Below are 14,332 nucleotides of genomic sequence, written 5' to 3' on the forward strand. Positions count from 1 at the left end.
GGGGGGGGGGGGGGTGGCGGTGATTCTGAATGGTGAAGCCGCTGCCCTTTTGGGCAGAGGGAACTGGGGTCTTGGGGCTGAGCGCTGCTTGATCAAATCTGTACGGGGAACATCAGGGGGCGGGGAGCAGGAAGGGGATGGGGGAGTCTCCGTGAAAACATATGAGGTGATGTGTCACGCGGTGTGAAAAATGCATCCTTTCTGGCTGTTTGGACCCAATCCTCTATGAGGATTCTCAGTTCTCATCTCTGGGCTTCATTTAATTCTCTTTCACAGATTTAGAAATGTTGGCCCCGTGGCATGTTTTAAATAAACCCAATAAGTGACTGAGCAAATGCTACCAGATATGTTCTTTGTTCTGCACAGTCGCAGAACTCGGCCTTGAGAAATCATCTCCTCCCGGCCCCCGTTCCTCATGCACATCATTTTTTGGCTTTTTGTGAAACACGATTGGTGTTCCAGATTAGAACATGTACATTGCTACCTGGCCGTGCTTTCTTTAGCAAAGTTTCCTTTTCGATCAGGGGAGCGATTCTGCATTCCCTTCTTTTTGTTTTGATTGTGGTAAAAACAAGCATAATGTAAAATTGATCAGGTTAACCGTTTCAAATGGTACAGTTCATTGGTGGGAAATGCATTCACACTGTTATGCAGCCAATTTCTGCAAGTCTTTTAAAAGTCTTGCAAAACTGAAAATCTATAGCCATTCAACAGTAACTCGCCATTTTCCCCTTCCCCAGCCCCTGGCAACCACTTTCATACACTGTTCTATGAATTTGACTACTCTAGATACCTTATGGAAGTGGAATCATAGTATTTGTCTTTTTTTTCACTGACTGACTTAGCACAGTATCCTCAAGGTTTCTCCATGTTACAGCATTTGACAGGATTTCCTTCCTTTTTAAGATTAAACGCTGTTCCATCATATATCGGTACCACCTTTTGCGTATTCATTCTTCTATCCATAGCCACTTGGGTTGCTTCTGTCTTTTGGCTCTTGCAAATAATGCTGCTCCGAACACAGGTGTGCAAATATCTCTTCAAGATCCTGCTTTCCGTTTCCTTGCATCTGTGGAATTGCTGGGTCTCCCATCTTTTTATAATAGCAGGTTGTGGAAATGGTGGAAGAGTAGTATCCAAATGTAAGTTGAAGGTGCATTCACAGCAGAAAATCCACTTTCGTGCCTCCTTTCTGTGCCTTTCTGTCTTTAGGTAAATATCTGTGAGCTGATCTTTGAGTTTTTTCATTCAGAGTTGGCAAACTTTCCAGAAATATCTTGGACATATTGGGAAAGCAGACCTTTTGGGTGCTGTCTCAGCTCCTTGCAGGTGGCCATTCACCATACCGAGATGTGGGGTTGGGCGGGATACAAGGGGACTTGTGACCTGCTGGATTTCACATAGTCTGATTGATTCAGAAGTGACAAACTCATTTCCCGTATGGCTTTGAGTGTTTTGGACAGCTTACTGAAATTGTCAGTTTATCAAACCATAAAAAAAAAAAAGAACATATCTTCCAAAGAGAGATCCCTGTATAACCTGTATAAATATAACCTTTGAATTAAACTCTCCTGCTTGATTTGATCCTAGAAAGAACCCTTTGGGACTCTTACTTTCCTTGTATTTTCTCCCAGGCAGCTAGTAGTGATGGTACTGACTTGTTGAAAAGGCTACAGTACATTTAGTCAAGAGTCCAAGTAGAGTCATTATTTTGAACATCCATTTGAAACGTCATTCCTGAAGACATTGCTTATTGCACATTTCTCTGTATTTCAGGTTTAGACAGGTAAAATTTGGTCTTGAATAGATAACTGCTTATTTTAATAAAAGAATATTAAGGTATCACTTAAGCCCTTTTGAAGGAAATTAAAAATAAAATTGCTCCCATATGTTAAATTCTATATATGTTCCTATAGAAGAAGCAAATATTTTTTAAAGTATCAATTTAAGTCAAAGTTAAAAAAATATATTTTATTTGCAGTATCTCTTCCTTATGAGAAGAAACTAAACGTAAAAGAGTCGCTGGGTTCTCTTCATACCATGTCGTAGATAGCGAAGGTCTCTGGAACCATGGTTTCAGCAAGTTGCCTCTGATGTCCCCCTCAGTCTGGATTGCATCAGACTTTCAGAGGTTGCTGTCCAGAGTTTAGAACCCTGAAAAGCCACAGCATCAAGACAGCTTTGTAAAGATTTCAATGAAATGGGTTTTAGCCATCCAGAGAATTATCAGTTTAGTCACTCAGTCATGTCTGACTCTTGGCGACCCCATGGACTGCAGCACGCCAGGCTTCCCTGTCCATCACCAACTCCTGGAGCTTGCTCAAACTCATGTCCATTGAGTCGGTGATGCCATCCAACCATCTCATCCTCTGTCTTTCCCTTCTCCTCCTGCCTTCAATCTTTCCCAGCATCAGGGTCTTTTCCAGTGAGTCAGTTCTTTGCATCAGGTGGCCAAAGTATTAAAGATTAAAAAAAAAAAAAACAACCTTCAACTTAAAAAAAAAAAAACACTTGGGACAGCCTAGAATGTCCCCCTGATTATCTATACCCTCTGTGGTATCTTTGTGCTTTTATCTGGGCGTCCTGAAGCTGTGACTGGAAATACCCACTTCTAGAAGCAGTTGTTTTGGTGAATCAAATCCTGAATTAGTGTCACTCAAGTAAGGCAAAAGATTGCATCTCTCAATTACATGTCATTTTTTTAAAGTACTCAGATGATACACCCTCTTAGCGAAGCATATCAGCTCCCTTTGGGGGCTCTGACAAACCCTGAAACTTATGTGCAGTCTTTTAGTGTTCATCGACTTGGCACAGTTGTCTTGAACATGCCAAGCCTTTGTCAAACCCTCTCTGAATCTGGAGTAGAACACCAAATACAACCAGATCCTTAGCCGTAAGAAACCCATGAGGCTGTGGAATTTTGGCCCAGGTCAACAAAGCTTTGGAGACTTTGGTAGGAGTGTGGAGGAAACCTTAATGAAGCTATTCACATGCTCTTAAATTACCCAAATTGTAAGAAAGAAATATGCATTGAAAGCTTCAAATGTAAAATATTTCATTACAGTATTTCAATGCAGCCATTTAAATAGGTTGCAGGTTTCCTTTCTGCTAATAATAATCCACTTTTGTCACAAAAAGCAGCAGGAGGAACATAGTCACATGGGTGTGGTCCAAGTATTATCTTCCTCTTTGACTCTTTGCCAACATAGAAAATGTCCTTTCGTCATTAGTCCAGGCAAGGTGCTGAGGCAGTTTCTCTCATGTCTGGCTGTGTTGCATTGGAGAAAGGGTACTTTCCAAAGAAAAGATAAAAATCTTCCAGGTTTCACTGTTTCCTCACTTCAGAAATACAGGTTGCTTATCAAGAAGTTGTAAAGTACCTGTTTGCTCAGATCTTATTCAAAGAATGGGAACTGCTCAGAAAGCTTTGCACAACCCTGACTAGCTGGCACTTAGGAACATACTATTAATATTTCTTATTCATGGAATAAGGTAGGACAGCAGGTCTAGATAATAACAGCTAACACTCAGTATATGCCTGGTGCTATTATAAGCATGCCACACGTATTAACTCATTTAATTCCCACAACAACCCTAAGTGGTTTTTCTGATCATCACCATTTAGCAGATAAGAAAACTGAGGCACAGGGATGATAAGGAATTTATCAGGATTCTAACACAGGATGGGCCTGATTCAAGTCCAGTCTCTTAAGCTGTACTGCATCTCAGCCTCTTGAGGCCAGGCTTCATCTCTTGCTAGCCGGTAGACCACTGCTTCTCTGAGTTTCAGTTTCCTAATCTGTGAAGTGAGGCTGTAGATGATGATAAAGACTCAACTGTTCAGACTTTAGCCACGAATTGCCCAGGCACTTAGCACTTTGCCTTCCTGGCATGAATAGGGTGAACATGCCAGTTTCAAATGAAACATGCATTTGAAAATGAGCCAACAGTAGAACTCAGATCATTGTAAATTTTGACTATCATTCGTGAATAGGTTATATAGGACCAAGTCACAGTTTTTAGTCAAAGAAGGTGTGTGAAGAGATGTGTTGGTGTATGGTGTGGTTATTGGTCCTTAGACCAAACACCGTAATTTCTGAAAGGGTACATTTTCATGTATCAGGCTAAATATTACCTTCTATTGTAGGCATGTGCTTGAAATTTGTAAATGTTTATGTTTTTCTAAAAGTGGTACACTATAGCGTGCATATTATATACTTCTATAAAATATTTCTTTCAAGAAAAAAGCAACACAGGAAGAACTTTTTGCACTAGACTGTTTTCATTGGATTTGATATTCCACCCAAAATCATTTCTCTTTCAGCCCTTTCTGATGACATCCTATTTAACTGAGCATGAAACTGAATTTCCCCAAGGCTCTCTTCCTCTCCCTGTTCACAGACCGTGTTAAAGCTTATGATGGATACTTTTTCAGAACTGAAATTTTGGTCAGTGTCATAACTTTTGTATCTCCAACACTCTGTTAGGAAAATTAAATCCATTGTGACAGAGGCAGTTTTTCTAGTTGTATTTGTCATTGAAAACTCAAACTGCCCTCAGTGAGAGTTTTCTCTTAAGTGGCAATTGCTGAATTACCAGCCTAAGAGAAAAGAAGAAATGAGGTAGGACTACAGAGAGAAATTAAAAATACATTGATGCTAGCTAAGAAATAGCATCCCTCACCCCCATCCAACTTTTCTGAATCATTTCTCTTAAGAGTCAGCAATGATTGTCTCTCATCCGTTATTAGTTCTTTAAGGCTGTTGATTGGTTTTTTTTTGTGGGAAAACCCCTGACTCCACACACTGTACCTAGCAACTTTCTAGGCTCATAGAAAGTAGAATATTTTCAACAACAGGCCAAGCTTAGACTCTGAGGGAGACAGTTCCAAAAACACTGGAACCCACCCACACACTTCTCCTTTGAGAAATTCAGAGCTGAATGACTTTGCTGAAAGGCTACCTGGCAAGTAGATCTGTTTCTATATAAACAAGCCATTGGTTTTTAAAATTATTGAGCTAAATGTGACAACTTACACAGGTGTAGTGGTAAATAACCAATTTGAAGCCTACTTCACTGCTTACCAGCCATCTGAACACAGGCTACTTATTTAACTTACCTATGCCACTTTTTCTCATCTGTAAAACAGGGTTGTTAATACCACTGATACTTGTTTAAGTGTGTCATTTTGTTTTATATTTTTATTTTTATTATTGATGTATTTACAATACATGTTTATGTATTATGATGTATTTACAATATGCATTTCCAATATGGTGTTAATTTCTGCTGTACAGCAAAGTGACTCAGTTATACACACACACATGCACATATGCATACATTCTTTTTTATATTCTTCCTTTCCATTATGGTTTATCCCAGGACATTGAACACAGTTCCCTGTGCTATACAGTAGGACCTTGTTGCCCATCCGTCCAATATGTGACAGTTTGCATCTGTTAACCCCAAACTCTCAGTCCATCTCTCCCCTTATTGATACTCCTAAGAGTTCAACTCTGTGGTGAAATTACATAATGCTTATAGAATGCCGTGCACATTACTTGTACATTCTAAGGACTCGATGTTCAATGAGTAGGTAGCTATATTAATTTTGGGTGCTGTGTGTCTGTGTGTGTTAGGAATCCTGTACAAAATAGCACTTTGCCAAAACTATAGACTCTAAAGTCTTAGAGAATGGTATGGTGTGATAGGCAGCCATGTAAGTTAAGCAGATATGTTAGCCCTTGCAATTTAGTGAACATGGAAACTCTACTGAGTAGTTTTATGTCCTTTTCCGCCTCTATTCCTTATTTTCATTGCCACTCACGAATGTGATGTGGCTGGCTCTGAAAACAAATGAGTCATTAACAGTAAGGTCCCTTTGGGATGTTGAATTAACATCAAGGTGGGGGAGGGTGGAGAATTTAGACTCATCTAGGTGGCTGTGATGGTAGAGGAATGAAGGCAGCAACCTTTTTATAGCGTGGTAACACTGTATCCCGCTGATGAGGGATTATCCAAATCCAGTATAACAACCCAAACGTGTTGTCCAGTGAGGTGTGAATTATCTATCCCATCTCACAATCCTGCGGCACTCCCAGAGGATAAAATTCCCAGATAAACAGTGAACCCAAGTACAGGGACTGGGGAGAGATGAATGAGTCACTTCTCAGTTTCAAAATGTTAACGAGTGATCAAGGTAAATGTCTTAATATGTTTTTTTTTTAATTTTTTTTTTAAATTTTATTTTATTTTTAAACTTTACATAATTGTATTAGTTTTGCCAAATATCAAAATGTTTTTTTTTAAATTGAATGCAAGACATACATAATGAACAAGCTCCTATTTGTAGTAATTAAAGGCAGTATCCAACCCTGCACTTTTGCAAGATCCTGCCTCACCCTAATCCTAGCTGCAGTGAACCCCCACTTACAGAAGAGACATGTTATGTGTAAGGATTCCTCTGCACAAAGTCAGTGTAGTTAGTTGCAGGGCAGAATGTGTGACCTGAGTATATCTGCATGTTGATTTTTACCAGAAATGGATCATGAAGAGTGTTCTGTGTTGTGTATTATTCATAGAAGGATACCTGGTCTGTTTTGGGGAGTAGTAATAACAATACTGGCTAAATTTTATTGAGTGCTTACTATGCGACAGTCACTCTGCTAGGCACTTTACACAATTACCTCTTTTCATTCTCACAGTAATCCTATGAAGTAGGTACTAATATTAACCCCAAGAGAAGACTAGGGGTCAGAGAGTTAAGTAGCTTAAGAGTTGAGTTTATCCAGCTAATAAGTATCCAACCCAAGCTGAAAGTGTAATTTATCCATGTAGGGTTTGCAAAATCACTCATTACTTGTCTGAATCCTTTGAATCCAATATTTAAATCTAGGTCAGTATAGTTTCAAATGTGTCTAACGGCACTCAGGATGGTTTTATAGGTTTGGGTGACGCTCTAACACAAAGCAGCTCTACAGTGAGATCGCTTTGGTGAGAGCTAGTCATGTGTCCTGTAAGACTTGAGCATATGATCCCAGAGATATTCCAATAGGAATAACCTCTTCCACCACCACATGGCTTTCTCTGGTCATTTGTTCTGTGTTCGTTCTTGTTTTGTGGCATTTCTTGGGTTGAGAAAGAGACAGAAAAAAGAGGAGAGAGGTGATGGTGATGATGACGACGACGTTACCTATAGTGGTGACCGCTGTCGTGATGGTGGCAGTGTTCGTTGTGGTGGCAGCTAACATTTACTGAGGCCTTATGTGCCAAGTACTGTGATGTGAGCTTTATTAGTATTAATTCATTTAGCCATCAGAAAGGCCTGTGAAAGCGTGATTAATTCCCATTGACTGATCAGGAAACTGAGTCTCTGAGAACGTAAGTAATTTGCCCAGGATCACAAACCTAGGTGAAAAGGAGATCAGGCCTATGATGTTAACAGTTGTGTGGAAAAAACGAAGGAAGGAGAAAAGACAAAAGAAAATTAATGGTAAGGTTTTAGATCAGCCTTCCAAGTTCTCTTTTTTTATTTATTTTTTTGCATCCAATTAAAAAAAAATTTTTAAGTGTCGTTGATTTACAATATCATGTTAGTTTCAGCAGTTTAGCTACCCAAGAAGTTCCCAACTCTCCAAGGCTTTACTAGCCTTTCTTCTTTTGGCTTCTAACTGTAAAATCTTCACAAAATTATTCCCTAGGGAATGTACTTTCGTGGTGCCCAGGTAACTGGTGATTTTATTTCTCGAGGGCTTTTTTAGGATTAAACTAACCTTATGTAGGTAGTTTCCAGTTAATATACCTGAACTAAGGCAAGGCACAGTATATGCCATGCACTCACAAGTTTTATTTCTAAGGGTTTAGAGTGCATTTTACCAAAATTTTTGTGGCTCTCTCTGGAAAAGGCATATCTGAACCAAAGACAAAACAAAGCAGGGAGAACTTAAAATGTTGTATTAATTTCCTCTTTCAAAGAATCATAACAAATCTGCTATATTAGCATCAATCTCAAATAAAGCAAACCTGATTAATAAGCACTGTAAACTGCATGAGGAAAAGCAAGAACACCCCAGACACCCAGTAATATGCTGATGAAATGCTTTAACAACTGGCTTTCTGGAAAGGAGAAGGCCCTAGTTGGTGGCATTTGCCAATTTCCATAGGGTAAGAACTCCCACTAAGGCCTATTTCTAGCTATCAGTGTGATACCCCCCGAATGTAAAGTTGGGAAGAGATACACCAGATTAGCTCTCATGCCCAGTGCACTGTTACACCCTCCTAGGTAGCAGTCTTTAGATGATCAGCTTTTTCATGCCAGTGCCTAGCCCTGCAAAACCGCACTTCCGGACTCGCTAGCAGTGTGACTGCGGGCACCTGCGGTCACTTCACCTCTCTCGGCCTTGGTTGCCTCCTCTCCACGGTGGAGATCAAAGGTGGAAGATCCCTTTCACCCCTTAACGTTTTCAAGTTCTCCAAGGCAGTGACTCCTGCTTCCTCCAACATCCAAGTGCCTGTAAGCGCCTTTCTGGAAACCAAGTTAGCACCGCACTTCATCCAAAAGTGTCTCCAATTTCATCTCCTGAGCATAAGGTTTGGAAAGGAGCGACTTACTCCCTTTTGCCTCTTGAAGTGTGTAGCCAATGGGGCATCATACATTTTTTACACTTCTTTCACAAGATGTGAGATCCAGGAGGAAAAGCAGGGATGTTCCAGGGCTTTCTTGTTCTCCTGGAGTGGAAATCTGTGAGTGTGATAAGCTGACGCATCCATCTCCCTTTCAGCAGCACAGAAAGAGTATTGAGAGCAGTCTACCTTTTTCTTGTTCTCGTTTGACTATCCAAAAGCCATTTTTTACAAGAAGGGGAATTACTTATATGAAATAGCGGGTGGGGGGGGCGCTCTTTAGCTTTTTCTTCCCCTGAAAGGTGGCATGTCTCTCAGCGAAGAGAAAAAGGCACGTTGCACAAGGCTCGCTGGCAGCGAGGGAAGCCAGCGCCGGTTTGCCTGTTGTCACAGCCAAAGCGAAATGCCACCTCTGCCTAGAAGCCCGAGTGCCATATTCCTCTTTTGTGTCCCTGAGATGCACCCATCATGGGGCCCTGGTCTGGTCAGATTGGCCGGGAGGTCACCCAAGTTCCTTTGAGGGTCATTTTCCAACCCCAGGAGGTGGGAGTGGGGAGATAGGGGGGCGTTGCTCATGACTCTCAAAATAGACTATTTGAGGCCCCAGACTGCATGTCAGATAAAGCCAGTAAATGTGGGAATTTGAGACCTGGGGTAAACACAGGAGGGCCCCCAGTTGCTGAGAGTAAAGCAGGGCTGTACCCATGACCTAGTCATGTTCCTGTCCCAGCCCCTTAACAAACCCAGATGCGGTGACAGCAAGAGCTCCAGGATCCCAAGGCAGGAGGTGCCAAAAAAAACCCAAATAATCACAACCACCACCCCCACCCCCAAAAAAATGTTTCAGTAAAATGTTCTCACTCCTAGAAGGGAAAACCTGTCCACACCTAAAGCAGCTTGACCAGGGCAAACCCCCTCCCGACATGGGGTGAACCACAGATCTGAAGGAAAAGAACACCCCCACCCCCCCACTCTTTTGGGGAGGGACAGAAGGTTCCCCGAAACTGACAGTTTCGCCTCCATGATCTTTAAAAGAGCAGAAGTTGGCTGTGAGGCGGCAGTGCTGCCTCGATTGGGGTAGTGTGGTCTCTGTTTGCGGCTGGGCTCCAAGGAGAGCCACAATTGGCTCTGATGAGGAAAGAGCCTCAAAATGGGAGATTGCAGAGAGGGGCCATGGCTGCGACTGTGTCGTTTCTTACAAGGTGAAACTTGGCAGTTCTACCTTGCAAGTAAAAACCCAAATTAATTTTTTTTTTTTTTAAGAAATTAAGTCAGAAACAAGGCTTCGGAAAAACTGTGAGTGTTAGGCATAAACTGATTTTGGATGATCTTTAGGTGAGAAAGGGTGGAGTTACCATCAGAAACATGTTTTTATTTATGCTTTTCAAATCTCCACTGGTGTGCGTGTGCGTGTGTGCGAATGTGCGTGTCAGTTAGCAGGAGAGTATGCAACGTTTCAATTCTTTAACCACTTTTTTTTTTTTTACATCTTTTCTGTGCACAGTTCATATACTTCCCTATAAATAAATATATAGGTCCATCCACACCTTTTCATTTTATTTGTAAATTGTTTGGTATAAGCGGCAACGCGTAATGAAACCTGGTGAAGTTTAAAAGATTAGATTTTTTTTTTCGTACTGACACTTCATAACACTGTTCATATGTCTCCGAGTGAGATTTATGAATATATGAGCAGTGCTGCAAAATTATACCGCACCAGAGACTCTCTTCACCACAGGGGTGGCAGTCTAAAGTGACACAGCTTCAAGCATTTTTCACAGACAAGAAGCAAAATTTAACCCCCTTAAGGGGAAGTATGATTTCAACAGCTTGAAATGAGCTCATTTGTAGATGTTTTTTTTCCCCCTCTTATCTTCCATAATTTTTGGGTGTTAAGATTAAAACAGATGCACAGCCAATGTAAGGCCACATAAGCTGCCCAGAGTATAATTTGGCCCTTAAAGAGAAACCCTCCTTCATCGTTTTTATTCAGATGCCCCATTACGGTAAATGAAGGTAAACTTTGCCCTAAATTCCTAAGGCTCTCAGCCTGATTCCCAGAACGGTCCTAAGGAGACAGGGTTTGGATTTCTCTACAGGTAAGTAGCCAGTGGCATCAACTGGCTCAGTGGAGTAGTCCCCCATCTGCCCGGACCCCTAAGACAATGGCATTAGGACATACACAGTGACTTACATCTTGGCTGAGTAAAATGAACCAAAAGAGCAAAAAATGGTCCTTATGAAATTGATTGCATATGAGGTGTGTAGAGTGGAAGAGTTCTGTTTTCAATCCCGAGTCCAAACCGCTCTCTTTTCGGCTGACCTGGGACCCTGTGACTTTGTGTCAACTCACTGTTTGTGATCTCTGTGCTCTCAAATTCTCTCTAACCATTTTGTCTTCCTTTTGGAGCAGAGCAGGGTGCTCACACGCGGCCTGTTCCCTCTCTGCTGTTTAAATGCTCCATGATGTGTTGGCTGGAGAACTTTTGTCTCTTTTTTCAGCAATGGTACAACAGCTCCATGAACGTGATCTGTACCTGGCTGACGGACCGGATGGACTTACAGCTTCACATTTATCAGTTGAAAACTCTAATTAGGATGGTCAAGGTAAAAGAAAACATGGTGATTCTCCTTTGCAAATAGCTGGCCAAAATACATTGCATTGGCAAGCTCTAGGACTTCTCTAACACAAAGAATATTAGTTTATGTATAAAACAAGATGATTCTTAAAACAGTATCTCAGGCAAGAATAAAACAAGACGACTCTTAAAACAGTATCTCAGGCAAGAAAAACCGATGAAATCATTGTGGGCTGCCTGGTTAATTTATTATTCAGACATCAGAGGGAAATTTAATAAAAAGGCATTTGATACGTTATCCAGACTGGAAAAATACTTTATGTATTTGCCATGCAAATATACTGCTGGAGCCTTTGTGCCCTTTTGCATTAGACTTTCAGAAGCTGGCTTTGGGGTACTGCCATGCTAATCACCTCCATTATGAATTTCATTTATGGTTTAATTAAATTAAATTTTGCCACAATTAATTTAATAGAAATATTTACCTCCAGCTCCTTCTAAATATGTCCTGTGACCGTTATCAGGATGCAAATCAATATTGTTCTCATAGTTAATTGAACTAGTTTCTCTTACAATGCGTGTATACAATCAAATGTAAAGGATCACGAAGGTGAGGTAACATACCCTGAACGTAGCTTTTTTTCCCCCTGTTCTTGTGTGTGCACCTTGGACTAATGATAATTATTTCAGCGTGAAATCTCAGTGGTTTACATGAAATAATAAGATCACAGAAGGGGGTAAATACGTTTTTGATCATTTCAGTTTCCATTTGATGCTGCACCGTAGAGGGTTTTAAAAACATTCGTATGCAAAAATCTCATTCAAAGCACAAAGTCTCTTTAAAAATATTTTAATAATAAAACAGCACTGAATTTCTATTTTCTTAACAGTTTGCCAAAAGTCACCCCCCTCCCGCCTGCCCCATTTCTTAGTCTCTTTCGGATTAGCACCATTTCATTCAAGGTACTCCTCTACCTCAGTGCTGACTTAAAACCAATTACTGTTCCGTTGAGTGTAATTAAGGAGAATTATTATCATGTGCATTTGATCTCACAAAGAGTTCTCCCAGGGAAGGTTACAGACAGTGTATTGCAGCTCCTAAAAAAGAAACGTATGTGGTCAGACTGTGTACCCAACCTTATTTCATATTTTTAAATGTAAGTTCCTTAAGGCAACCTCACTAACCATTGCCTGATCCCTTGAATTCCATTTTCTGGCTATAAATACTCTTAGGGGAATTTTTTTCTATTTGACCTTTCCTGGGCAGACATGCATTTTAGTCTGTTACAATATCTTCCCATTACTGATATTTCCAGATTTTTGTTGAGCCTGTTAGAATTAGCAATATTTTATTAAGAAAAAAAATATAAGTCAGAGAGGAGGTTGCTTCTTAGCCTCTGCCAAAAACAACACAGACATGAGCCACAGGGAAAGGGACACAGAAACATCCCTGCCAAAGGAACTCCTTCACTTTTGCCAAAAGTGGGCCCGGCTTAACTACAGCCACAACACAGAGGGATGAAGCAGAATTCACCACCTCTTTGCTAAGTACGTTACCCAGGGGCCTCCTCCTCCTCCAGGCAAACTTCCAATGATAATTGGCTTTTTTTTCCTGCCTCTCCATCCACTCCATTTATTCATCCATTCATTCGTTATCCAGCAAGCATTTGTTCATCCATCTAACCTCAGACAAATATTAGTTGAGCCCCTACTTGCGTGTTACACAATGGAGTATTTAAAAAAAAAAGAAAAACAACTCTATGTCATTAGACATGCGGAGTCTGGTTGAGAAACACACTGCTCTGGAATTTGAATAGAGAGGAGAATATTTGAATAGTCTCAACCTTTCTTTTCCCCATCATATTCTGGCAACCAATTCTAAGTGATTGAAAAGTACAGAACAACCAAGTAAATCGTCTGGATATCTGGTCTCCAGCAGACTGGCATCTGATCAACCTCTTAGCCACACCCCCTCCAGGTGAAGACACAGTTCTACTAGCTACCTAGCCTTGCAGCTTGAGCCACAGTTAGGGTGACCTTTGAATATCTTTTAAGTAATTAGGATGTACTTTTTAAGTAGTTAGGATGATCAGATTACTTTTAAGAAAGAAAGACAAATGCTACAGATAATCATACTGGGACCACAGATATAACCTGGCAAAGGGAACCTGTGGTCAGCCTATTTATGGTCTTTTGTTACTGGACATCACTGAGCTGAGCAGCACTCACGAGTTAACGCTGCAGTCATTGCCACACGTGATTTCAGGAGTGGTTGACGTGGTGACTGACACTAGGAATGCACCAGATGGACTCTAGAAACCGGAAATCCTAATGCAAGTGGTGTTGAAGTACGTTACTGTACCTTCTTTTGACCCCTTAGCATGCTTCCCATATCAAGAGGAGAAACAAACAGCAGAATCAGTAGCTGAAATGATATGCAGTGTGATGAGGAGAGTTGTAGTTAGAGAGGGACCTTCTGCAAAAAAACGTGTTTTGCGAAGTAGACAACAGCCAGATGCTTCTGGTCATGTTCAATTAACGCAAAGGGATTCCTAGAAAAACAGTCCCTGGGATACCTCAGGAAATCCAAGAGAAATTGCCTGAAGGAACAAAGAAAGAACTGGTGGTACAGCAACACCAAACCATTGTTCTTGAAAAAGAGCCAAATTTCTTCCCTGAGACCACGAAGTTGTGAACAGAATAGATACACTTCTTTCCCAAGGAGACGAGCCATGAGTCACATGCCTGCAACATACTGATGAGGCATTAACGCTCCATCTTCCCCCTAATTGTGGCTGCCCGTGATCAGTTTCGTATACCAATATGCATATGTCTGTCTTGTGAATGAGACAAAGGGATACGCAGTCACAAGCCTCAAAAAATACTGAAGACCAGACTGCAGCAGCAATCACAAAATACCATATCATGCAATCCATTATTTATGTGTTACAGCTATTCACACTATCATATGATACTATACTAACCTAAGAGAAAAAACCAGACCCCCCCCCAAAAAAAAGAACCAAAACAATGATGGAACATTTCCCTTTATGAAACTGAATAAACAAGCTTATGTTCTTTGCTTTGTCTCATCTAATACAGTTTATCCTGTCACCATTTCTCATTTTCTG

At 40.9% G+C, this 14,332-nt stretch overlaps 1 protein-coding gene across 1 annotated transcript in view; it reads left to right on the plus strand.

Annotated features, from left to right (window-relative positions):
- CADPS (Ca++-dependent secretion activator) overlaps positions 1-14,332 on the plus strand; it is a 439,169-nt gene that overhangs the window by 423,490 nt on the left and 1,347 nt on the right. The window contains exon 27 of the mRNA XM_010851925.1: positions 11,125-11,229. Coding sequence (XP_010850227.1) covers positions 11,125-11,229 — 105 coding nt within the window. The remainder of the gene's footprint in view (positions 1-11,124; positions 11,230-14,332) is intronic.

The sequence above is a fragment of the Bison bison genome, unplaced genomic scaffold (assembly GCF_000754665.1).
Source record: "Bison bison bison isolate TAMUID 2011002044 unplaced genomic scaffold, Bison_UMD1.0 scf7180017864304, whole genome shotgun sequence".
NCBI lineage: Eukaryota > Metazoa > Chordata > Mammalia > Artiodactyla > Bovidae > Bison > Bison bison.